General features: G+C 39.7%; 2 protein-coding genes across 2 annotated transcripts; both read right to left on the minus strand.

Moving 5' to 3' along the window:
* Positions 1-1,560: 1,560 nt before the first annotated feature.
* On the minus strand, positions 1,561-9,534 carry LOC101742296 (signal transducing adapter molecule 2). Its single transcript, XM_038010625.2, has 3 exons — positions 9,167-9,534; positions 4,620-5,246; positions 1,561-2,087 (listed from the first exon to the last, which is right to left on the minus strand). The coding sequence occupies exons 1-3, from the start codon at positions 9,207-9,209 to the stop codon at positions 1,612-1,614; spliced, it is 1,146 nt and encodes a 381-aa protein (XP_037866553.1). The 5' UTR covers positions 9,210-9,534; the 3' UTR covers positions 1,561-1,611.
* A 6,175-nt stretch (positions 9,535-15,709) lies between these two features.
* On the minus strand, positions 15,710-25,433 carry LOC134201861 (uncharacterized). Its single transcript, XM_062677118.1, has 4 exons — positions 24,327-25,433; positions 22,610-22,769; positions 19,494-20,713; positions 15,710-19,420 (listed from the first exon to the last, which is right to left on the minus strand). The coding sequence occupies exons 1-4, from the start codon at positions 25,431-25,433 to the stop codon at positions 15,710-15,712; spliced, it is 6,198 nt and encodes a 2,065-aa protein (XP_062533102.1).
* Between the last annotated feature and the right edge of the window lie 47 nt (positions 25,434-25,480).

Raw genomic sequence — 25,480 nt, forward strand, 5'->3', positions numbered from 1 at the left:
CCACGTGACGTACGTAAGACTACGAAGTCTGCGGGGGGAGGAAGTCAAATAATGTCAAGTTTCTCAGTAAACCCTAAAAAGATAAAGCTCTATTTCATAAAATCTATATAGAACATTTCTTGTCGACCTCTAAGCACGTGATTTAGCAAGAGCCAAAAGTAAATTTGTATAATACCTTTAGTAAAATATACATTTTATAATGAAACATACATTTTCAGGCAAAACATCAATGGTTGTGTTGAAAATGATTGGGATATTAACCGCAATGTTAAGGCCCGCGTCCACTAGGCTAGCCGAGCAGAGTCGAAGCGAATCTCAAAATGTCGTCTCCTACTAATTAACTTTTTTTTTTGCTTAGATGGGTGGACGAGCTCAGAGCCCACCAGGTGTTAAGTGGTTATTGGAGCCCATAGACATCTACAAAGTAAATGCGCCACCAACCTTGAGATATAAGTTAAGGTCTCAAGTATAGTCACAACGGCTGCCCTAGGTACCCATCAAACCGAAACGCATCACTGCTTCACGGCAGAAATAAGCAGGGTGGTGGTGCCTACCCGTGCGGACTCACAAGAGGTCCTACAGGTCATTCGTGAACATATGTTGAGTACGTATTTCATTAGAAAAATTGGTACCCGCCTGGGATTCGAAACTGGTGCATCGCTCAACACGAATGCACCGGACGTCTTATCCTTTAGGCAACGACGACTTTTTTATTCTACCTATCTTGATAGCCTTGGGAGCCTATTTTAGCTTTACCCTAGCGTGTAGGTGAGCTCTCGGGGCTCAAACTGGAGTGTTGCTAACACTGGCCCAAGCAAAAGCGGAGCTTCGCAGAACCTACCACCGGATCGGAAACGCGACCCATTGAGAAGATCTGGCGAGAAACTCAGTCCGCTTAGATTTACTATGAAACTGCGTCCATTAGCGCCGAGTCGCGAATCGCATCGGCGAATTTCTTCGCGATCACGATAAGTCTGTGTTTTTCATAGGATAAACGAAAATATGGAAAAAATTTAATAAGATCCCTTTTCAAATCTGGATATAAATGATGAAATTCACCATATTTTAGTTAGTTAGTTATTTCTATTCATATTAATGTCATGTACCCAATATTTGGGAGCACGCCGTTTCCGTTTTCTATTCTATTCTTCATCAAAAAATATTTGAAATAAAAACATTTTGTCCGAGTTTTCCATGACGCAAAAACAAATCGATGCGATTCTTCAGAGCTGGACGCACTAGGAATAAACGCGACTCGCTTCGATTCGACGCGTTTCTGGGGCGGAGGCGACGCCGCAAACGCACAAGTCTCTCGTCAGCAGGCGGCGGCCGCGCTACAGCCGCCAGTCCCGGGCGGGGGCCGTCTCCGACCAGGCGACGGGGCATGTTATTGAAATTACCATGTAACTACGCTAAAACGCAAAAAATAAATTAGAGGTTTATTTATTTTGTTTTAGAAAAAATACGACATTACGGTATTATAGTTCATATACGAGTAAACAGGTACAGAAATATAAAATATCACACCGCGAGCTGCTGGTAGTCGTAATGAAACACAGATTTGTTGATAAATAGTAGTTTATTAGCAAAGGGCGATCACAGTCCGCGGCGTCAGCAGCGCGGGTGCGCCGGCGGGTGTGCGGGCGGGTGCGCGGGCGGGTAGTGCGGCGCGTAGTGCGGCTCGCGCATCAGCGTGTGGTAGAGGTTGAGCGCGTCCACCAGGTCGGCGCTGAGCTGCGTGAGGCGAGCGTGGCGGCGGTCGGCTCGCTCCAGCGCCGCGTCCACGAGCGCGCCGGTGGCGGCCGCGCGCGCCTCCAGCCGCGCCAGCCGCGCGTCCTCGCCCGCCGAGCCCGCGCACGCCGGGTCCGCCTCGTGCAGCAGGGCCAGTGCCTCGTCCAGCGCCGCCTCGTCGATGCCGTCCGCCTCGTCGGCGCCGGTCGCGGCCAGCTCGGCTGGAGGCTCGTCAGCGGCGGCGGCCGGGGCGCCCACAGCCAGTTCCTCCGTCACAAAGTTGGCAGGAAACAGTCCCTCGCCGCGATCGTTGTACCCTTTCCACCAGTTCGGATCACTCGAGTCGGTCACGTGAACTGCGAACACAACTCTTCTATGAAGGATCTCTTTATTCTCAGCAACGCGCTATCTTCTTTCTAACGTAGATTCATCATATACTTTATTTGAGATTATAATACGACTAGCTGTATCCGTCCGATTCGCTGGGCATTTAAAATTAAAAATTTTTTTTATTGCCCTTGTATGCAGACGAGCGTACGGCCCATCTGATGGTGAGTGGTTACCGTCGCCCATGGACTTCATCAATGCCAGGGGCAGAGCCAAGCCGCTGCCTACCATATTACATCTCACCCCCACAAAGATTCTCATCATTAGCACCTTTGAAACTGATGTAAGAAGTGCAACACTCATATAAATATTAGCCTATCCATTAAGTACATGTATTTTCTACATGGATACTAAATTTCAAGTCAACCAGATGCATGGTTCAGTAGTTATAACGGAACATCCATAAAAACCACTGTAGATTTAATATATTAGTATAGATAAATAAAATTCAATTTCCATTTAGTAATAAGCTAGCTGCTTCGCTCAGAAATAGGCAGAATAATGCCTAACCATGTAAATTTGCAACATGCTTTAGTCACGTAATATGAGAAATAGTATGAGTCATAGAAATCATGAAGTGATTCACTAGCGGATGACAACATTCTCCGAGTAGTTATACCTGGCGAGTAGTATAGGTACACGACACACGTGGGACAGCCGATATACTTGCAGTACAATAGACCTCGACTTCCTGTCTCACTTTGTGATGTCTCATATAGGTACGCACGCATGTACACAATTCAACAGAACTAGGTATATAGTATAAAGGACAGTACGGAATTGAAAACAGACAATTTTATAGCATGTTATACTGGTGTTCAATAGATAACGGGTATTCATAACGAGCCGTTTCTGTCAATAAATACAATTTAAGAAAAGGGGAATGCCCATTTCAGACCCAAAGCGGACAATAGATTAGAGAAAAAATACTTAGTGCATTAATTTTGTCATAAATAAATATGCATTTACTTTCTTCCAAATAAACACCACTACAGTTTACAATAAGTAGTTTAAAAAAGTAACTCTATTGAAAAAACAAGGTATTTTATTTTTTGCGGGAAAAATATTGCCGGCATCAAAACCTTTTACGTATTAAGTAAACATTTTAAGTATATAAATAAAACATATAAATAAATCAATTTAAGTATTATTGTTAATCAATCGATTTTAATGGATTATAAGCACATAAAATAACATCAAAGACATACCCATTGGACTTTAACTTGTAACTACATATACTTAAGACCTTAGAACTTATATCTCAAGGTGGGTGGCGCATTTACGTTGTAGATGTCTGTGAGCTCCAGTAACAACTTAACACCAGGGTGGCTGTGGGCTCATCCACCTATCTAAGCAATAAAAAAAAACTTTACTAGTATTGTTATTTAAATATGTACAACTGAAACAAAAACATAAAAAAATAATGTGTACTCGTAAAAAAAAGATTAAGAAATAAATCAATTATCGGTTATTTAAAAAAATTATCGATATATGAATTTCATGTAATTATTTTTCTTTATACTGACAACACTGAATTTAATCTGACTGACTGACACTTCGCTTGCTGCTTGTGCTTGCGTTCAGAATGGATGTGTTCTGATTTTTCTTCGATTTATTTAACTTTTATCAATAACGTTTCATACTATGACTGAAAAACATTGTGTGAATTGTGGTTTTAACCTGACCGAGATTTAAAACCGTGTATATGCTCTCCTGTGCTATTTTTAGATGATTTACTAATTGTGTATGAAGATGAAGAAAATATAGATACCTATTTAAAGAAGTGTGTTTTTTTATACCCTAACAACTACAATTGGATAAAAATACATTAAGAACATCTTAAGCATTAAGAAAAGAAAAGTTCTTGAAGTATCTCACAATCCGACACTTATTTATATAGAAAATTAACCTCAAAACGAATTTTTATTTTTATTATATTTTTTATAATCTTGGACCCAGCACACTATGGACAGTGGGCGTTCCCCTTTGTGTTATTATTCATTAAATTTGGTATAAGCGAATTCCTGATCGGTTCATTCTAAAAATAGTCGCTTCTTAGCTGCATAAGACTACACAGACAGACATGAGCTCACTGACTTCCGAACTCCTCGTTTATTGGCGTGCAACAGTGCATTAAGGCTTCTAAGGGGAAAATGGTGTCCTTTCAATCAATATTCGATAGGTCGCGCTGTGCGGAGATCCCGCCGGTTTAAATGTACTTTGAAATGTAATGTGAACAAAAGCTACTTGAAAATCAATGTACATAAAATATATCAAATGACATTAAAAAAAATTATTTTATGTATGTAACAACATTACTTATTTTAACGATTTATCTTCAATGATGCTGCCATCGGAAATAAAGGAACAATACGGACGAAGGCCAGATTTGAAAGTGTGCGCACACAAGGGCAGTCACTTTAAAATGTTACGACAAAGGAAATCTGAAAGGTATTGGCAATATGTTAAATACATCCAAATATAAAAGTGTCGAAACGTACCAATTTCGCCAGCTAGAAAAGTAAGTTCGTTATCTTCCGCTGCTTCGAAATCGTAGAGAGCGCGCACAGGGCGCGCCGGCGCGGTCTCCACTCGCGGGTACAGCGTGGAGCCGGCGCCGGGGGCCGCCGCGGAGGTCGGGCCCGGCGCCGGCTGACTCTCTCGCAGAGACAGAGCAATGGCGCGCGCCAGCTCGTCCTGCTCGCGCTGCGCGGCCGGCGCCGGGCTCGGGGCCGCGGCCGCGGGAGCCTCAGTGGTCGGGAGGCGCGCGTGCAGCGCCGGGATGAGGTCGAGCTGCGGGTCGTCGCGAAACTCGCCCTCGGCCCACTTGCGGAGCAGGGCGCGGAGACGAGCGGCGACAGGAGGCTGCGCGCGAGACAGCAGGCGCCGGAACTCGGTCTCGAAGTCTCGCGAGGCGACTTCCAGGTGGAAGAAACGACCGCAATTTGCAACGCAGGCGTCGAGCAGTGTGGCGGCGTGAACCTGTACGTGTGGGTCGGGATGCGCCAAGCGCCGCATGACGGCACGGAGACACTCCTTCGCACTGGTAGAAGATGCACCGGCGCGATCACATATCTCCATGATCAGTCCCCACTCCTCGCTGGTGTTATTTTCACTCGTTGCGCGTTCTGTTCGGATCAAATGACACAGTTATATCCACAGTTATACACACATTCTGCATATCGAGGGATGAAAGGCTGTTTGGTTTAAGCGACATTTTTGCAACTTTACACGAGAGCCATTTAAAGTACAAAATTTGGAAAAAATACCATAAGAAAATAACTTCTTGAGCTCTTTTAATGGAGTAAACTAAATTGAAGTTCAATTAAAAACATCTACTGTTGATGCATAACATCAAATAAAAAAAATCTTTAATCAAGACATCAAATCAGAAAAGTATGGATTACTCTGACAAAATTAAATATATATGTCGGCGAAACCTTACTATTTGGAATACTGCTTAAAGAGAAGAACAGAAGTAGACTTATCATTCTACCGATGAAGATTCAAAAAGAAATTATAAGAATGAATCGTGGGAGAGGACGACGAAAAGTTGAAGAAAGGAGACTGGTGAAGATCAACAAAGAAAATGTGTGAAGTTGTAATAAGAGTAGAAAAGAAGCTAAACTATACAAAATTGGAGATTTGATTGTTATTAATAAGATACAATTTAGTCAAGGGAACAAGCTTCACTCTAAATATCTTGGTCCTTATGAAATCGAAAGCGGAAAAGCGAAATGACAAATACATCTAAAGGAAGATTGGGAACACAAAGGCCCGATAAATAGGTATTGTTTTTTTTTGTAATTTAAGTTTTATTTATTTTACAAAGTTGAATCAAAAAATTCTTAGAGGCCATATTTATAATTGAAACCTCATGACCTCATGTTTATGGGCTCTGGCAATCCTTTAACACCACTGTCCACCACAATGAGTTTGTGTATTCATCCATAAAAAAAAAGGAACCATCAATTATTGCTTGAGCATTGTCAATTGTTGGTGTTATTCAGTAGATTTAGTGTGTTTATTTATTGAGTACTTTAAAAAAAACACATTGCTATAATGTCTAGAGGATTTTATTTCCCACACAGTACAATAATATCAGATTTACGCCATTGTTTTTTTTTGGTACACATTCTGCATCTAACATACAATTAAAAAGTTTTTCGTACACAGTGAAAAACAAGCGTTGCTCTTAGTTGAGTACTTTGTTGCCAATGGACTACATTAATATTTAAAACTAGATGGACTGTGAACGGACCTGCCCATCATCAATAATAAATTAAAAAACGAATTACTACTATATAGCTACTATATATAGCTATATATATATACATATATATAATACTATATAACTACTATATACTTGATAGCATTAATAGAAAGAAAAAAAATTGTTATAGTTTATTTTAGTATTTGGATTTTATCATATTATCTATACCTAGTCTTGCCATAAATACTGAGACAAAGGAAAAAAAAATTCTATTGCAAATAACATTTATTACTTTTACAGTGTGTTAGTTTAATACATAAATATAAAATAATTTAAAGTATAAAAAGCTTATTCGAAGTGGTCTCCATTGGCTGCAATACAGTCCTTTAAACGTTGAGGCCAGTTATCAATAGAAGCATGCACTCTTTCCATGGGAAAAATTTTCACTGCCATCGTACGGATTGTTTTAGGGACTCCAAATTATCATGGCGTTTAGAGCAAGCCGTACTCTCTAAAACTGACTATAAATCATAATCCAGCGGATTAAGATCGGGACTAGACGACGGCCAGTCTTCAGCTCTGATGAAGTCCAAGACTGCGTAGACTGAGCTTTATGACCTGGCGCCCAGTCTTGCTGGAAGGACCATTCTTGATTATTGAACATGGTGTTGTTAAGGGGCTTCACTACCTTCTCAAGAATGGTATCTTGATACACTTGTGCCGATGTTTTGATACCTTTTTCACAAAAGTATGGCTCAGTCACTCCTTCATAGCTAATACCCCACCAAACCATCACTGAAGTTGGATAGTGCCCACGTTGCACTCTGTCGACTAATTGGGAAGCTTCCTTAGAGCTTTGAGCAGAAATACGGTCATTTTGTTTGTTAAAATATTGCTCAATTGTAAAAGTTTTCTCATCCGTAAACAAAATTTTTCTAAGACCTCCCTTTGCATACCGCTTCAGTAGTTGTTTCGATTTTACCACCCTATTCTCTTTTAAATTATCAGTTAAGAAATGACCAGTACGTCTCTTATAGGCTGCAAGTCTAAGTCATCTTTTAAAATACGCGACATGGTTCTCCCGAGATAAAATCTTTTCCTTTCGGACAGGATTTCTTCGAATTCTTTCCCTTACTGCTTTGACTACCTTTTTCGTACGAACACTACGTGGGCGGCCAAATCTTTTTCTGTCACAAACAGAGGAGGTCTCATTGCACCTATTAATAGCCCGGTACACAAACATTTTACTAATACCAAGCGTATGGAGAGTTTTAAAAATTGCATTTGGTTCCATACCTACTTTATGTAATGCAATCACAGCGATTCGGTTCTCTTTATCACCCCACTCCATTTTAATATTGCAAAATATTGTACAATGTAATGGCGCCAAAATGAGAAAACACAATGAGCAATCATATAAAAATGACAGATTCCAAATTCAAATGTAATATTTTGTTTATTTTTAATTGTAACAGTATTATGGCCAGACTAAGTATATATAAAAATGAATTGCTGTTCGTTAGTCTCGCTAAAACTCGAGAACGGCTGGACCGATTTGAGTAATTTGGGTCTTGAATTATTTGTGCAAGTCCAGAGAAGGTCTAAAAAGCAGATAAATAAGAAAATGCTCAAAATTAAATAAAAATAACAATTTTGTTTTTCCTTTGATGTATCCGCCTTTGGACAGATTCCTTGTGTTTGTTTTAAGTTTATTTTATACAAAAGCTTAGGTATTTTATTTATCGATTGAGGCACTGCGAAGTCTGCCGGGTCAGCTAGTCTTGTTAATAAAATGATTGAAGACAGGTCTTGGCAGAGTTTAGTTTAGAGACTGTTAATTGATTACCAGTTTGAGGGATTATAATAAAGGGTAGATCCTCCACTGAGTGGGTGAAATTGCTCAGTAGACTGACAGTCCAAATGTAATTGTTCATAAGTTGTTTATATGCAAGCTTTTCTTGAAAATGTCACGAGTAAAATTTAGGCATCTGTCAAATATCTTGTGTTCTGTGATGGTACCTGCCACACCACCTTATTATTTGTGTCCTCAATATGTAAAAGTATTTTGTTTAAAATACTCATTATATATTGATTTAATATTATATATTATAATATATATTATATAATTTGTAAATTGAACAGGGGTTTAGGTCCGGGTGGTATGTTGACGAATGTGTGGAATGTTAAGGCTAGTTTAGATAGTTTTGATAAAAAAGAAAGAAAACTCTGCTTAACTAATGGAGACTTTAAATAACTTAGGTAAGAAATATGAGGTTATTATATAAGAACAAGTCATATTGAATAAGTCCCGCAAAATTATAATTTGCGTAATTACTGGTGGTACGACCTCCTGTGAGTCCGCACGGGTGGGTACCACCTCCCTGCCTATTTCTGCCGTGAAGTAGTAATGCATTTCAGTTTGAAGGGTGGGGTAGCTGTTGTGACTATACTGAGACCTTAGAACTTATATCTCATTTGCGGTGGCGCATTTACGTTGTAAATGTCTATGAGTTCCAGTAACCACTTAATACCAGGTGGCCTGTGAGCACGTCCACCCATCTAAGCAATAAAAAAAATAAAAAAAGTTCTTGCAATAACGACGGCACGACTGCACACATTTCTATTATACAAACTATTGTGATGATTTCTTTTGACAAATTTACGAAACGACACAAAGCAAACGCTTAGTCCGTCACTCGAGATAACAAAAGAAATTTCGTTCTCATGACGCAGACTCATGTCAAATATGTATATAATATCCAAATTGTTTTACAATCTATAAAATGCAATGAATAGAAAAGATTATTTATTAAGTTACATTACAAAATTACTTACCAACATCTTGATCAAAAGGCGAGGAAGTGCCAAATATTCCCATTTTGTTAACAAAAAAACTTCAAAACATCTACTTGATTATATGTTATTGATAAAAATATTAAATAGTTTTTAATACTAAAGTCGGAATGAAATAGAATACTTCAAACAAAAATTTCTTGTTTTATGAAAAATTTGAGAAACAAGAACACTGATTACATTATTTCTGTGGATACGAAGGTCTTTATTATTTACCGTATATTTACAGTACGTATCTCAATATTAAGGCGTATTTTTTTAATATTGTGTATTTTCTGAAATACGCAATCAAACAATTACATTAAATTTTATATGTAGGTAGGTAATGACAGCAGTCAGAAGATATTTTTTTGTATATTATGACCTGGTAACTAGGACCTTTAGGTCATGTCTTATTTTAATGTATATTCTTATTTTTATGAAAAATGTTATTTTAGGAGTGAAATGAAATGAAGTGACGATGATTAGTTTGAGACATTAATCAACTGAGATGAAATTAAATGAAATGAGATGAGATGATAAGGGATGAAATATAATCTCAGTAAAATAGTGGTCATTTACTGAAATTTTTTCAGTGGACTTTTTGGAAGATCCCGAGAAGTTACGTCCAACGGCTTTGTTTAATTTTCCCACATTTGTGCACTTTCACAGATATTAAACAGTTAATAAACCAACCGTTATTACACATTAAAACCTGAAGAAACACTAAATAGACAAAATAAAACAAATCACACAACTTCACTCCTCGCGTTCCCGCCAAAAAGTCAATGACAAATGTAAAATGATTAAATTGTAAAATGTTTACAGCAAAATTATTCACAAAATTTAGAACTTGAGAAGTTTATTAAACAAGATAAGAGATAAAATAGAGCTTGCATCACTCTATGTGATGCAGTCTATGGTCCATATATACAGTGATTATGTTTTATAAATAATTTCCTTTTACAAAGATTAATAAAAATCCATTTACATAATTGACCGGGAAATTCAAGTTCAATTAGAACTTTCACTAATGTGGACAGATCTACATTATCAAACGTACCCTGAACATCTAATAAATAATAGTTTAAAAATTAACAAAATACGCTTTTATAGAAAATCTAGCTAAAAAATTGAATATAAATTTTAATGAATTTGAAAGTGTATTTTGTTAGTTTTTTAAACTATTATTTATTTTTCCTTTTTTTGTTGAAGTTCAATTTTTCCTTTTTTTTCATTTTTCAATTTTTTTTTATGTTGAATTGTCATCGTTCCATGATAAGTACCTAAAACGGGGTGATTAGGGATTGAGAGGTGAATGGGGAAAAAACCAGGAAATCTTTCGACGCTCAATAGTTCTAGACAATTAAGTGTATAATCTATGGTTCTAGATTCGTTGCAAAATATTCCATTTTTTGTAGTTTAATACCGTACAATGGGGTAAATAGGGACAAAATCGACCTTCAGATTAAATTTTAAAATAGTTCCAATTAAATAGTCACTGCTCAACCAAAGAAATAAGTTGAGTCTTGAACGTACCTAGGTGATAAAAACCGTTACATTATTTTAATTATTCATTTTAAAGAAATAATCGGTAAAATAATGGCCGTCCCAATTTACCCAGCGTCCGGGGTAAATTGACACGGTTAAGGGTTAAATTGGGATATTTGTAAGGGTTGTCAACTCGCAGTACTGCGATATATAGGTAGGTGCCATATAATTATTTATATGGACCGAAATGATGAATACAATCCATAATTTAAGCACAATACACAACATAGTGTAAATTAAGCTGGTTTCTATTCCGAAGCGATGTGACGTGAATGATAATCAACAATACAATGATCATAAAAAGTATGTGCATGTTATATTTTAGAAAATTATTATTTAATTTCCTTAAAAATCACAACTCTGAAACAAAATCATAAAATTGAATAAAAAATAGAAAACAAAAGGACTGGAAATGCATTAATACAATTTTATTTAATCAACATTTTCAAAATGATCTTTGAGCAAGAGTAAGATATCAGGTGAATAAGATAAAAAAACAGCTTTATCTGATTACTGCCAATAATAACAAAAATAAAAGAAATTCTTTCTAAGCTACATAACTAAACTCAATTAATTCACTCACTCATAATTGGATATCTCGGATTTTTAATTAATGTTACATTTAAAATCTGAGGCCTGTTTTTATTTGTATGTGTTCGTTGTGAATGTTAACAAAATCATGATTCGACGCGTGAATAGATTCTGAAATAACAAAAGTTTTGATTCGTTGAGTTCTTTTAACTTTTAATTTTTTTTATTGCTATAAAGAGCATACGACCGGGCAGATATTACAAGGTAAATGTCGCGAGAAAAAGTAATTATATATATACTTTTCTTTTACCTATAATACTTACATAAACTAACTGATAAACACATTAACCTTCTTTACATCACGCAATTAAGTGATAGTATAGGCTAAAAAATCTATTATAAGATATCAGTGACAACCCTAACAAGCCATCCCTATTTTGTCTTTTGGCGTTCCAATTTTGTGTTTTCTCGTCCCTAATTTTTCCAGTCTCGTTCCAAATTACCCTACATACGTCCCAATTTTCCCCAAAAAGAAAGGAAAAAATATAAATTTTTTATTTTGTCGAAATATTGTATTTAAAATAAGAATATTGCAACTTACCGTTTGTTGTGGTATTTCCAGATGTATTAAAAACTTATATAAACTGTGATCTTATTGAAAAAACAACGATAATATTACTTTTTTTAAAAGTTCTTTAAGCTGTTTTAAAACGCCCTTTTCAACCACTATTTTAAATTTAATTTGACGAATTTTTGGGACCAACTAAACTCATGTTTAGTACTTCCATAGTTAACTTGGTTTTTCTTCTATACATTGATAAATATTACCTTAAAGAAAATTAGGTAGATTCCGTGCTACAAGTACTTTGAGAATCTTCCGCAGGTTTGTCCCAATTTACCCCAGAATCCCAATTTACCCCATGTCATGGTAGTAGAATATTGAAAGTTCACAAAACAACTCTGAATACGCATGTTAATAGCTGCTAACTTTAAAAAAATCGCATTTCAAATTCTTGTGGTGGCAATTAATTTAGTGCTAGAAACTTTTAGTACAGGATCCCTGGTACACTTTTCATCATTTATTACTAACAAGCTGATTTTTCGTGAGTAGCTTCCTCTTGACTAGACGCCCAACTTTTTTCCTTACAGTAACTTTGGTAAATGGTAGCTTACTAGGGGTAGCAAGGATAAAATACGTTGATTTCACGAATTTTAAAAATTTATTACTAACCGGATTTATCTTTGTTAATTATCGAGATAATTATCTAAATAACGTGAAAAAATATTTGTCCTACAAAATATAAGGTTTTGTTAGGGAGTCCCCCCTCTCTCACATGTATCATAAACAAGGTCATGAAAAATTACTGTAAGTTACTGTAAGGAAAAAAGTTGGGCGTCTAGTCAAAAGGAAGCTACTCTCGAAAAATCAGCTTGTTAGTAATAAATTATGAAAAGTGTACCAGGGATCCTGTACTATTTGCTCTCTTTTATTTATTTGATAGTAATAGAAGACGACTGTGATTTATAAACGTTATTTAGCGTTTGAACCATCATATATATTATAGAGGTAAGTCTCAGGTGTTATTGGTTTTAATGTTTTTTGTTAATATAGAAAGATATGTAAAAATCTGTTGTTTTTGGGGATAATGGGGACGTCTCAGGTACAAATGACAACGAAACCTCCACTACTAGATGGCACTACGTGGGAATGAGGCGTTCGCTCCTGGCCTTTTCATTATTTTTTTTTTTTTTTAATTGTACTTTACAATTGTTTTTTTTTCCTTTATTGCAAATATTTTTACTTATTTAAAAAAAAAGAGAAGTAAATATTTGAGAAAAAACAAAAAAAAGCCCGCTTAGTTTGTTTTGCCGGTTCTTCTCAGGACTGTGGCTTTTTTTGGAACCGGTGGTAGAGTTAACGTTGTTATTTATATTTTGACATTCAACAAGTGTGTTATACTGACATCTAAGTTGAAATAAATGATTTTGAATTTGAATTTGAATTAAAAACATTGTACCTAATAGTTGAGGTATATATTCAAATACCCGATATGAAAATAAATCAAATTGTACATTTTTAGGTAAAACATTAGACAAAAAAATAATGGCGACTGTTTGAATACCAACTCTTTCCATTCCTATCATTTATGTGAAAGGACGAATAGCTATGATCTCATAATGAGACTCTAATTTAGTAATTAGAGTCACGTTAGCTATTCGTCGTTTCACAAAAATGATAGGAATGGAAAGAATTGGTCTAAGTAACGTTTGAGATATTGGTAGGCACGAACCGGATTGTGCCGGTTTTTTCAATATGTTATATTTTGTCAGAAATGTAGTACCTACCTACTTGTAAGAAAATTCTTTGCCGTTAGTAACTCATTAAAAACAACAGCCACTTTATTCGCATTTACTCTATGCATAGTAGTGATGCCCTTTATTTCTCTTTGAAATATAACTAGTTAGGTCATAAGTATTGTCACAAAGTAAAAACTTTTCTTTTAAAATACTGACCACAAAAATGTTTATTGAATTCGAATTTCGAATTGTTCATGAAAATAAAAATGTATACTTTTAGAATTTTACTCATTTTTAAATATGGAGTGGACGCTTAAAAAAGACCGTGTTGCAGTTATTGCGTTGCATCGTTGCGGTTACGCGCCAATTCAAATTTTTAACATACTGAAAAATTTGAATATAACCAAAAGATTCGTGTATCGTACCATCAAACGATACAATGAAGACTCTAGTGTAGATGACAGGTCAAGAAGTGGTCGCCCTCGGTCTGTTAGAACTCCAGCAGTGATAAAAGCTGTGAAGGCGCGAATTCAAAGAAATCCCAAACGTAATCAGAAACTGTTGGCCCTTCAGATGGGGTTAAGCAGAAAGGTGTAAAAACGAATGCAGTTGTGTATCAAAATACAGTCCTGACGAATCTTGTGGAACCTGTTTCCCATACCATGTTCAATAACAGGCAGTGGGTATTCCAACAAGATTCGGCGCCAGCTCATAGAGCATAGTCATAAGAATCTATGTTTTGTTAAGTTTCTTTTAGTATATGAATGGTTACATAATGAATACACTTGTTTCAATTATATTTCATTAAACATGTGACAGAATTTTTAGGTTTAAGTTTAGGTTTAGGTTTAGGTTTAGGTTAGGTTAGGTTAGGTTAGGTTAGGTTAGGTTAGGTTAGGTTTTTTTGGAGTTTACTCCTTTAGAATCGATTTACATATATAGGCCCGGGGTATGAAAATTATGGGGACCAAAATCGTACTAGCATGTCACACGAAATGCGTTATGCGCCTGATTGCGCATGTCACACGAAATGCGTTATCGCAGGTGACGCCGGGCTGCTGCGCCGGCAGTCCGCCACAAAGCCTCGTACTGATCGCGCGTTTCTCTCATTATTGTATTTTCATATATTTGTTAGTCGTTTGTTTTGTGTCTCGTTAATTTGTTAATAATCTGTAGTGTATCGTGTTGTCGTAATATAGAACTATTTCTCGTATTGTTTCGTTTAATTTTTTATATCCAGTAAACTCCAGTCGTGCGTCGGAGCGGACACACACACTTTTTGGAGTTTACTCCTTTAGAATCGATTTACATATATAGGCCCGGGGTATGAAAATTATGGGGACCAAAATCGTACTAGCATGTCACACGAAATGCGTTATGCGCCTGATTGGCTCCTGATTGCGTGATGCGTGCGCGCGCCAATCAAAATCGTACTAGCATGTCACACGAAATGCGTTATGCGCCTGATTGGCTCCTGATTGCGTGATGCGTGCGCGCGCCAATCAGGAGCCAACGCGCGGCCGCGTTATTGCAGGTGACGCCGGGCTGCTGCGCCGGCAGTCCGCCACAAAGCCTCGTACTGATCGCGCGTTTCTCTCATTATTGTATTTTCATATATTTGTTAGTCGTTTGTTTTGTGTCTCGTTAATTTGTTAATAATCTGTAGTGTATCGTGTTGTCGTAATATAGAACTATTTCTCGTATTGTTTCGTTTAATTTTTTATATCCAGTAAACTCCAGTCGTGCGTCGGAGCGGACACACACACTTTTTTTTTTTTATTTTTTTTTTTTTTTTATTGTCACTCTTTTCTCTGCAAGGGTGCAAAGCTTTGAAGGCTGGACATAAGGTCTTTCATTTTTGTTACTTAGTCTAGGGTCTTCTCAGGCATTCCGTCCTCTATTACCATTCCAGTTCTATCATTTATCCCTCTCGTACTTTCGTTCTTCTCATTCATACTTTAATTCTTAATTCTTAAACTTAACTTGGGGTCTAGGATGTTTTGGGATGGGCAGTTTACTTTTATTACAATTTCTTAATCTACATAATAATTTACATACAATTTTTCTTACCGACTATATCTTACGCTATACTTAACTACTATTTATTTTAACTTATTCCATTAATGCTACTCTACAATATACTCACGATATTGTGATAACATAGTTTTATTCTTTGTTTTTCTTATTTACTATTTTTACTATTTGTACAGCATATTCTATAAACAGTTCCTTAACATTCTTTTCAACTATCAATTTACACAAATTTTCCTTATTTACAATTATATTTATTTTGTTTTCAAGCTCGAACCTTTGCTTTCCAAAAATGGGACAACTCGTCAGCAGGTGTTCGACCGTTTCCGGCATGCCAGGTTCACAGGCACACGAGGGGTCCCCCTTACGCTTGAACCTAGCCAAGTATTCGGAGAACCCTCCATGCCCCGTAGTGAACTGGGTAATGTGCCCAGTTATCCTCATTTTCCTTACAGTGCTGTACGCCGCTACTGCATCCGGAAAAAATATTTTGGTGACTGATGCTCTGTCACTATCCCGATATCGCCTGTTCCATTCGTCAAGCGAGCCACCCCGGATGATTCGCTTGACGTATGAAACGGGGCACAGGTCGTAATGTGGGCTTCTTTTCGACAGCAGAGCGGCTTCCTTAGCGAGTTGATCTGCTCGCTCGTTTCCCTCCAATCCCGCGTGTGCCTTAATCCAGTATAAGGCAACGGTCTTATTTTGCAGTGTGCATTCTTTTAACATTTTTCTTATGTTTACGGCTAGTGGATGGAGGGAACCGTGGTTTGTGACTGTGAGGAGTGCCGCTTTGCTGTCGCTAAAGACTCCAAAAGTAGACCCGTTTCGGAGCTGGGCTTCCTTAACTGCATAGCTTAGAGCCAGGAGTTCGGCCTGATAGACGGTACAGTAGGGTGCGAGAGCAAGCTTGAGGGACCTTATCTCGACCTCACCATCCCAAATGGATAAAGCGGCCCCGACTCGGCCCTCAATCTTGCTCCCGTCCGTGAAAATTCTCACGTCAAGATGGTTGAGATTGTTGTATTGTTCCTCGTCTACCAGATTGCCGAACTCCAGACCCTGTTGCTCTGCGGGATGAGGGGCATCCATCGCGGACGACATTCGCTCGATCTCCCTGTCCCCAAGCCATGACTGGCATACTCCCTTCTTGGCCTCAAATAGAGAGGCTGCCTCTCGAACTCGGAGATCCAAAGGGAGTATCCCAGCCATTAACAGTGCCGAGTTCAGGGAGACCGTGCGATATGCATTACAAAGTTTTTGAGCGAAGCCCCTTTGGATAACATTTAGCTGTTTTTGGACCCCCAGCTTATATACTGATTCGTGCCACACTGCAGCCGCGTACAGCACCGTAGGCTCTACTACCGCCACATATATCACCCTGATAACCTCAGGACTCAATCCCCAACTAACTCTAGCTGTGCGTGCGAGGATTTTATACATCCCGATAGCTTTTTTACATACATTCCTAACGTGTGTGTTGAATGTGAGCTTATCGTCGATAGTGAGCCCCAAGATCTTGAGTTCTTTATAGGTGGCGATCTCCGTTCCGCCCATGTTCAAGCGTGGTGTGTCGTACTTAAGCCTCCGCGTTATTGTCATCGCACAAGTTTTGTGCGGCGCGAATTTGAGCTTATTTCGGACGCCCCACGCTTGAACATGTTCGAGGGAGGTGTTTGCCTGTCTTTCTATTTGCAGTGCAGAGTCTCCATCGAACACCAGGACCACATCATCGGCAAATGCTTGTATGTATTCACCTCTGGCTTGAAGTTGGTGAATTAATGGGTCGAGGAGCAAGTTCCATAAAATTGGGCCTCCGATGGATCCCTGCACGCAACCTTTGGTAGTAGCCCTGTCATATTCAGCACCTGCGTAGCGCACTGAAACCTTTCTGTCGCTGAGATAGCTGCTGATGACCCGTCTCAAGTACTCCGGACACTTTTCCTCAGCCAATCGGACCTCCAAAGCCGGCCACCACGCGCTATCGAAGGCTCCCTCTATATCCAATGACACTATTGTAATAATGCGTTTTTCCTTCAGTTTCTCTTTTACATGTTGCATTAGTGTATAGAGGGAGTCCTCGGTGCTCCTTTGGGGCATGAAGCCGAATTGGCGAGTACTCATCTTCGGTAATAGATGGTACTTGAGTCGGGCCACCAGCATCTTCTCGTACAGCTTTCCCAGCACAGGCAAAAGACCAATCGGCCTGTGCGATTTCGGTTCAGTGTACGAGTTCTTTCCCGGCTTCCTCAGTATCACCACTGTTGCCGCTTTCCAGATTTTCGGAAAGTATCTATGTTCTAAACACTTATTGATTAGACCGAGAAAGAGTTTTTGGTCTAGGTCTATTGCATGAGTGCATATATCGGACGTGAGTCCATCTGCCCCTGGTGCCTTCTTTGGGTTAAAGCTTCTTAGAGCATGCTTGAGTTCGTTAACAGTAAACGAGGGTACATGCTCATCATGCACACCTTCGCTTATTTTAGCCCTCCTTCTGGTTTCGGCATGCTCATCATTATCCTCTTCTTCCCGGTCCTCCGGGTAGAAGGTCTCTGCCAAGAGCTTTGCTGACTTTTCAGGGTCCAGCGGGGCTCCATCCACATCCGTTAAAGGGCAATCTTCCTCCCTTGTCCGAGCTCTACTCATCACCCTATATATTCCCTCCCAGACCCCTTCCCTGTCCTGCTTCCCACAGAACTCCTTCCAGCTCCCGGCTTGGGCCTCTCTAACTTCCGACTCATATTTTTCTTTTTGTTTCAGGTACTCATCAACCACGTGTTGTCTTCGATCCTGCGCTGCGTTCCTGATGCGGCGTCTCATCGTGTTCGTCTCCTTCCTCATCTCTGCGAGCTTCTCCGACCACCACGGTATGGTAAGTATTTCTCTGCTTGTCTTTTTTGGAATTGATTGTTCACAAGTTTTTGTTATTATGTTTGTATATGTATCGATTGCAGATTCTACTTTTGTTTTATTGTCTATTGTATCTATCAAAGTTGTCATATTGTTATCTAGCAGTAATTGGGCCATCTTCTCATGAAACAGGCTCCAATTGGCTTTTTTAGTGTTAAATATCCTAGTAGTTCTTTCAATTTTGATGCTTTTTGATTTTTGGAGTCTAATATTGAATACCATACCATTGTGGTCCGAGCTCACTAGGTCTTCATCGACTCGCCATCCGTCTATCAGGTCCAGCATGTCTTCAGTACAGAACGTCACATCCACGCGGCTTTGGTACCTCTTACCTCCTCTGATCGTATCAAATGTCGGGACATCTCCCTCGTTTAGAATCTGTAGGCCCAACTCTCCGAGAGTCCCCATCAGTTGTTCTCCTCGTGCATCATCTTCCTTACTCCCCCACCAGGTACTCTTAGCATTCGCGTCACCTCCAAAGATAAGCCTTTTGGGTCCCGTTTTTCTCTCTATCCTTTTGATCTGTTCCAGATAAGACTCTATGGGCTTGTCTGGCTCGAAGTAATAGGACACCAGCGTGATCTCCCAGGCGCTGGTCCGGATCCCCACCACCACGATGTTATTGGTGGTGAGTTGCGGGCACTGTATCACGTCCAAGTTGTGATCAAAGACAGCTATCGCAGCTTTGACAGTCCCATCTCCTTGTGCAGTGCTTTGGAAGACCCTTACGCCCCGGAATCCTTTCATACTCCTTGCCCCGCCCACGTAAGGCTCTTGAATTAAGGCTATTGCGGCTTTCCGAGTAGTGGCTTCAATGGCCAACTCAGCGGTTGCTAATTTTTTCCTTTGGAGGTTTGCTTGTAAAACTCTGTAGGGGGGTGATGGGGGTCCATTCTTTGGTCTAACTTTAGCAGTGGTATTCCACTGCTCGCCGTGCTATATTGTCCCATTTTGCCATTACGGGGCACTCCCTACTAAAAGCGTTGTGTGCTGTGGTTGTCATATTTGCCTTCCGGCAGTTACAGCAGGTAGGCTCTATGCCTGTCAGTCTGTCCGGACAATCGGCCCTCATATGTGGTCCGCCGCAATGGCTGCAGCTTGGTAAAGCTTCTTTACAGAATTTTCTGCTATGTCCGAACCCCAGACAGAGGGTACACTGCACCAGTGGCGTTTGGTCCGCCACTCTAACTGGTTGTATATCAATGTGCAGCGACCCCATGCTCAGGGCTCGGTTCCAGATGGTTGGGGACACTTTTAGCACTACGTGGTGGGTGTGAGGGTTACGGGCACTCTTTTTATATTTTACCTCTATCCTGTCATCCTCTTTGTTGAGGTTACGGAAGAGGTCTTTATTTTTGCTTCTTAAGGCTTTTTGGAGGTCCTCGTCGGAATGCATCTTTAAAACATTATAGAGTATCAATAAGGGATCCTTATTTTTTATCTCTTCAACGACGAGTTCCCCCTCTGACTTTTTTAATCTTTGCGTTGCCTTTGTTCTCTCTTCTTCTGTTCTGTAACTCATTATAACTTTCCTGTCTTTAATCTTCCTCACTCTTTCCACTCTCACCCACCCTTCATCTTCACTAGCAGTTTTTCGGAGTTCCGTGAGAATACCATCGCCTGTTTCATTTTCGTCTTTAGATGAGACCATTATTGAATGTAATGTGGTGGATTTTGGGGATTGCCTCCCCGGCTGGGATACCACCACATCCGCATAAGTCGCTTTTTGAGTCCTGAATATTTGTTTCAGCTCTTCCATCTTCTCGGAGTTTTCTCTTAGGAGACTGCAATTTTCTTCCAGTTTTTTCTTTAATGCATTTAAGGTCTCATCCTGACCTTTATCCTTTTCCTTGGTCTCTGCTTCTTTCTCTTTATGCGTTCCCTTTTCCTCTACTTTCTGCCCCCTTATAACTTTTCCTTCCGCCTCTTTTACAAGCTCATAAAGCCTTTCTATTGCTTGTAAGACTGCCATTTTTATATCAGTCTTCAAATTTCTCGAATTTTCAAGATTTAATTTGGCCTTACTAAGACAGGCTCTAGCTTCCGCAGTCTTGCTTGGAAAGCCTTGTATTTTTTGTTTTTGGGGGGCTTCAGATGGCTTTTTTGTGGGAGATGTTGGTGTTTTCAATTTTATGGCTTGGTCGGCCTTGGCTGATTCCCATTCTCCCACACTTCGTCTTACGCTCCTTGTAATATTTGGGTCATCTGTTTTGGATGATCCAGCATGTTCTGCGTTTTTCGGAGGAGAGTTTAGATTTTTGGTCACTGGGGTTCTAATATTTGCGTACATCGTTAATTTTATTTTTATTTTCCTTGCAGTGAGGACGCGTCAATATCACGTAATATAATTACATAAACAGGACGTCACAAAAGGTTTGTATAAGTTATATAAGGGACGGTACAAATAAGCAAAATAAAATAAATAAAAAATTATATCTCTGTTTTTTGTTTTTTGTTACAGATTCCGTCAGGCTATACGAGTTCTAGACTCGTCGAGTGTCGGTAAGAAGGTTTTTTATTTATATGCTTGTGTGTGTGTGTTAATGTGTGTGTGTATGTGTATATGTGCGTAAGTGTGTGTGTGCGTGTGTGTGTGTGTGTGTGTGTGTGTGTGTGTGTGTGTAGGAATGTATGCAAAAAAAAAAATTTGTTATTGAAGCGCACAAAATTTTACTCTACCTAGAGTCAGTATGAGAATGTAACTAGGTAGGTATTTTTACAACTTAAAAGATACACGGTCAGTCAATTCGATTTCGATCTTATAATGTAAAGTTTTAAGTTTCGACTCTACGTAGAGTCTCCACCTCTATCCAAAAAACTGCTCCAGACTAAGCCCTATTTCATGCAAAAAACCCCGTTACTGTAGCTCTTCCCGTTCGCGAGATAAGGCGCATTATTTAATTTGGGGGTTGCTACCCCTAAAGTGTCCTTATACTACCTATTTATGAGTATGCCAAAATAATAGTAAATAATTTTTTAATATTTTATAATTATAAATTTGATACTAAAAATTTTTCAGAGTCCAAGTAATAATGGACATTAGTTAATTTTAGGGGTAGGGGGTTGGGACCCTAGGGGTTGGGTGCAGGGGGAGGGGAGGTTTAAGGGTTGGGGTTTGCGGAGCAGGGGGGTGGTCTAGGGAGGGGGGTAGAAATTTTTCGTTATTTTTGGGCTAGGACGCACGGTTTACGAGATATGAGGTATTTTTGGAATTTTTAAATACCTAAACAATTTTATCCCTCTGCCGTCGAACTGCTTGAATAAGTATTTTAAACAACCTGTTAATTTAGTTCCAATTTTCCGATTTCGCCGGGAAAAGTACCGGGGTGCAGTATTTTAATTTGGGCCGTCCGGTCCCGAGACCACAAAGGGATAGGTCACTCGGTCGATTTTTTATCCGCGGGGTTTGCGGAGCAGGGGGGTGGGCTAGGGAGGGGGGTAGAAATTTTTCGTTATTTTTGGGCTAGGACGCACGGTTTACGAGATATGAGGTATTTTTGGAATTTTTAAATACCTAAACAATTTTATCCCTCTGCCGTCGAACTGCTTGAATAAGTATTTTAAACAACCTGTTAATTTAGTTCCAATTTTCCGATTTCGCCGGGAAAAGTACCGGGGTGCAGTATTTTAATTTGGGCCGTCCGGTCCCGAGACCACAAAGGGATAGGTCACTCGGTCGATTTTTTATTCGCCCTCAAACTTAGGGGTAGTTTTTTGCCAGCTTCGTTTGCCTGGTTTTGACCTTAGGAACGGGATATCGAGACGGGGAAAAATACTGGGGTATTGGTCGCGGCCCAAATTTACCGTCAAGTCCCTTGTTTTCTGCTTTGGAAATCGGGAAAACCGAAATTTTTCCCGTTTTTCCAAAAAATCTCGTTGGGGGTGGTTTTTTGGGGTGCCAATATGTTAGTCGACCCTATGATCGCTTGTCCCTAAGACATCCGATTTTTTGTTATTTTTGCGATATCTCGCTCCCCTGAGGCTCCAGGGGGTGTACAAACTTAAGCGGTAATGCCGGCCGGTACCCTTGTTCCACCTTAAATTCTATATAAAATCTATCCTTAGTCCTACTTACAATCTAAAAATTTTGTTCCACAGGAGGTGAACCGGTCCCTGATGTCCCGCCTGTCCGGAGGTCCTCCGTAGTCCACACCACCCTCAGGAAGCTGCCGAAGCTGGAGGTGGCTGACAATTTTCTGCAAATAGCTTCTAGTGCAGAAACTTCGCGTCTCAGGGGGTTGGTCCCGAGGAGTTTCCTTCCTTGTAGGAGGTTTTCTTTAGGGTGCTGCCGGGAGCAGGATGTCATAGGTACTTTCGGCTCTGCGTGACGTCACAGGTTTTTTATGTCCTCTGTAACTCGAAAACTACCTGTCAAAAATTCCTGAAATTTTGTTCAATTATTGTCCAAGTGGTGGGCAATATCTAGGGGTCCAGAAAAGGTGACGTCATAGATCTTGTTTCAGCTCTGGATGAGATCTAAGTTCGTAGTGCCTTCAAAGTCTTCCAACTTCCAGGGGGATGCTCCGATTTCGAAGTTCGAAGTGTCAAATGACGTGTCTTGACATAGTTCACGATTTCGAGTTGGTGAAATTTCTCCAAGACGTCGGGAACTAGGAGCACGTGGCCACGTGGTTTTCGGTTTTTCCTTTGTGGCTCGGCGAGTTTTACCCGGAAAAATCCGAGACTTCACCTGATTGTAGCTGCCCCTGGTGCGCTTCGAACTGCAGTTCAAGAAACGTAAGTTGTCGCTGAAAATCAGGCAGCGTTGCGTCTGGAATATCTAATTTGCAGGTTAGAATCCGTTTTTTTGGACCTGGTGTCTCACAGAGTAGTTCGATTTTCGCACTTTTTTCACACACGGATAGTATTCGCGAACGCGCACCTTTTGATATATAACACTTTATATTTTGCGTAAAATAACCCGTTCGTTCGATTTTTTAAACGCGGAGCGCACGCAAAACGATCCGACCGCCACGAGAGCTGAGGGGGAACTGGGTTAGGTTAGGTTAGGTTAGGTTAGGTTAGGTTTTTTTTTTTTTTTTTTTTTTTTTTTTTTTTTTTTTTTTTTTTTTTTTTTTTTCTTTTTTAACTAATCTCTCCTCCAAATTAATTGGAGACCTGTTGTACCTCATTCATTCTAGTTCTATCAATCATCCTTCCGCATCTATACCCATACGTCACATCCACGCACTTCTTTCACATTATTGCCGCTGGGATTTCGGCCTACTTTATCTAAACTCTATTTTTTTATATTTTGTACAGGTTCAATAATTTTAAGTTCTTTTGTTTTATTATGTGACTTATAGCTATCAGTCTACATTTATACATTTATTATTTACACTATTACTATTATCTAAGTTGCTTATTATCTATTTTCGTGTCTTATATACTATTACAATTGTTAATATCTAATTTTTACACTTTATTTACATTCTTATTTGCATATCTTATCTAACTTACATTATATTACTATTTCTTATCATATGTTAATATATACTTATGATATACGTAATCATATGTGTGTCTATTATTTATTTTTACTTATGACTTTACTAACAATATCTTTACAATACGTTATAAAACTGTCTCTTACTTTTTTATTTTCCATTATATTTTTAATTTCTACTGTACAAATTTTAATTTTTATCTTAGTTTCTAGGTCTTGCCTCTCCCGGCTAAATATGGCACATTCTGTTATAATGTGTAAGGGCGTTTCGTCGTATATTGAGTCGCATGGGCATGCCGGACTGTCTCTCAGCTTAAACCGATACAGATAAGACAGAAACCCCCCGTGTCCAGTCATGAGTTGTGTCAATGTTTGGTCAAATTTCAGTTTCCTCACAGTAGGGTACGCCGTCTCCACCCGTGGAAAGAAGGCCTTGGTGACCGATGCTGTTTCCCCGTCGTCATATCTACGGTGCCATTCTTTTATAGAGGTTCCCCTTATTTGCGTTTTAATATAGGACACCGGGCAAGCGCTGTAGTCCGCTTTAGTTTTTAGTTTAAGGGCCGCTTCCTTTGCCAATTTGTCAGCTCTCTCATTTCCTTTAACTCCCACGTGGGCCTTGATCCACAATATTTTTATTATTTTGCCTATTCTTTGTAGAGCTATAATATTTTCTCTAGCTTCCACGGCCAACGGGTGATAGCAATCATTGTTTATTATAGAGTCTAGTGCCGCTCTTGAGTCACAAAAAACACAGAACTCACTCGCCCCTGATCCCATTATCACACTAGTGGCCCTCGCCAGCGCCAACAACTCCGCCTGGTAGACTGTGCAGTAGGGTTCGAGCCTATATCTTTTTGAGCTAACCTCGACTCCATCTTTCCATATGGACAGTGCTGCCCCGACTTTGCCTTCCATCTTACTCCCATCCGTGTAGATGTGTAAGGCATTTTGGTCGTTCCTGGCTTCTAGTTCTGCACTATCCATGATGATTCCATATTTAAGGTCGAGGTTTGCTGCCGGGTGCGCCATCCGATTTACAGGCACCGGTCTCTCAACCTCCCGATCACCCACCACGCGCCGGAAGTGCCCCTTCCTTTCCTCATATAGCAAGGCTGCCTCCCGGATACGGATATCCAGAGGAAGCAGTCCGGCCAGCAGCAGGGCCGAGTTGAGTGAGACGGTCCTGTGTGCCTTTATAATTTTTTGCGCAAAGTCTCTCTGCAACGTCCATAGGCGTCTCCGAACGCCCACCTTCTCCGCCGCCCGAGCCCAAGCGCTAGCCGCGTAGAGGACTATGGGCTCCACCACTGCAGAGTATATCGCTCGGATAACCTCGGGGTGGAGTCCCCAACTGACCCTGGCAGCTCTGGCTAATTGCTTGTATATTTGCGCCACTCTCACCCTAGTGTTGTCGACATGAGTGTTGAAAGTCAATTTGCGGTCTATGGTCAACCCCAGGATCTTAATCTCGTCAACACTTTCAATAGAGATTCCCCCCATTTCCAGCCTTGGGACGTCATATTTGATTTTATTAGTAATTACCATAG

This window comes from Bombyx mori, chromosome 4, assembly GCF_030269925.1.
Source record: "Bombyx mori chromosome 4, ASM3026992v2".
Classification (NCBI taxonomy): domain Eukaryota; kingdom Metazoa; phylum Arthropoda; class Insecta; order Lepidoptera; family Bombycidae; genus Bombyx; species Bombyx mori.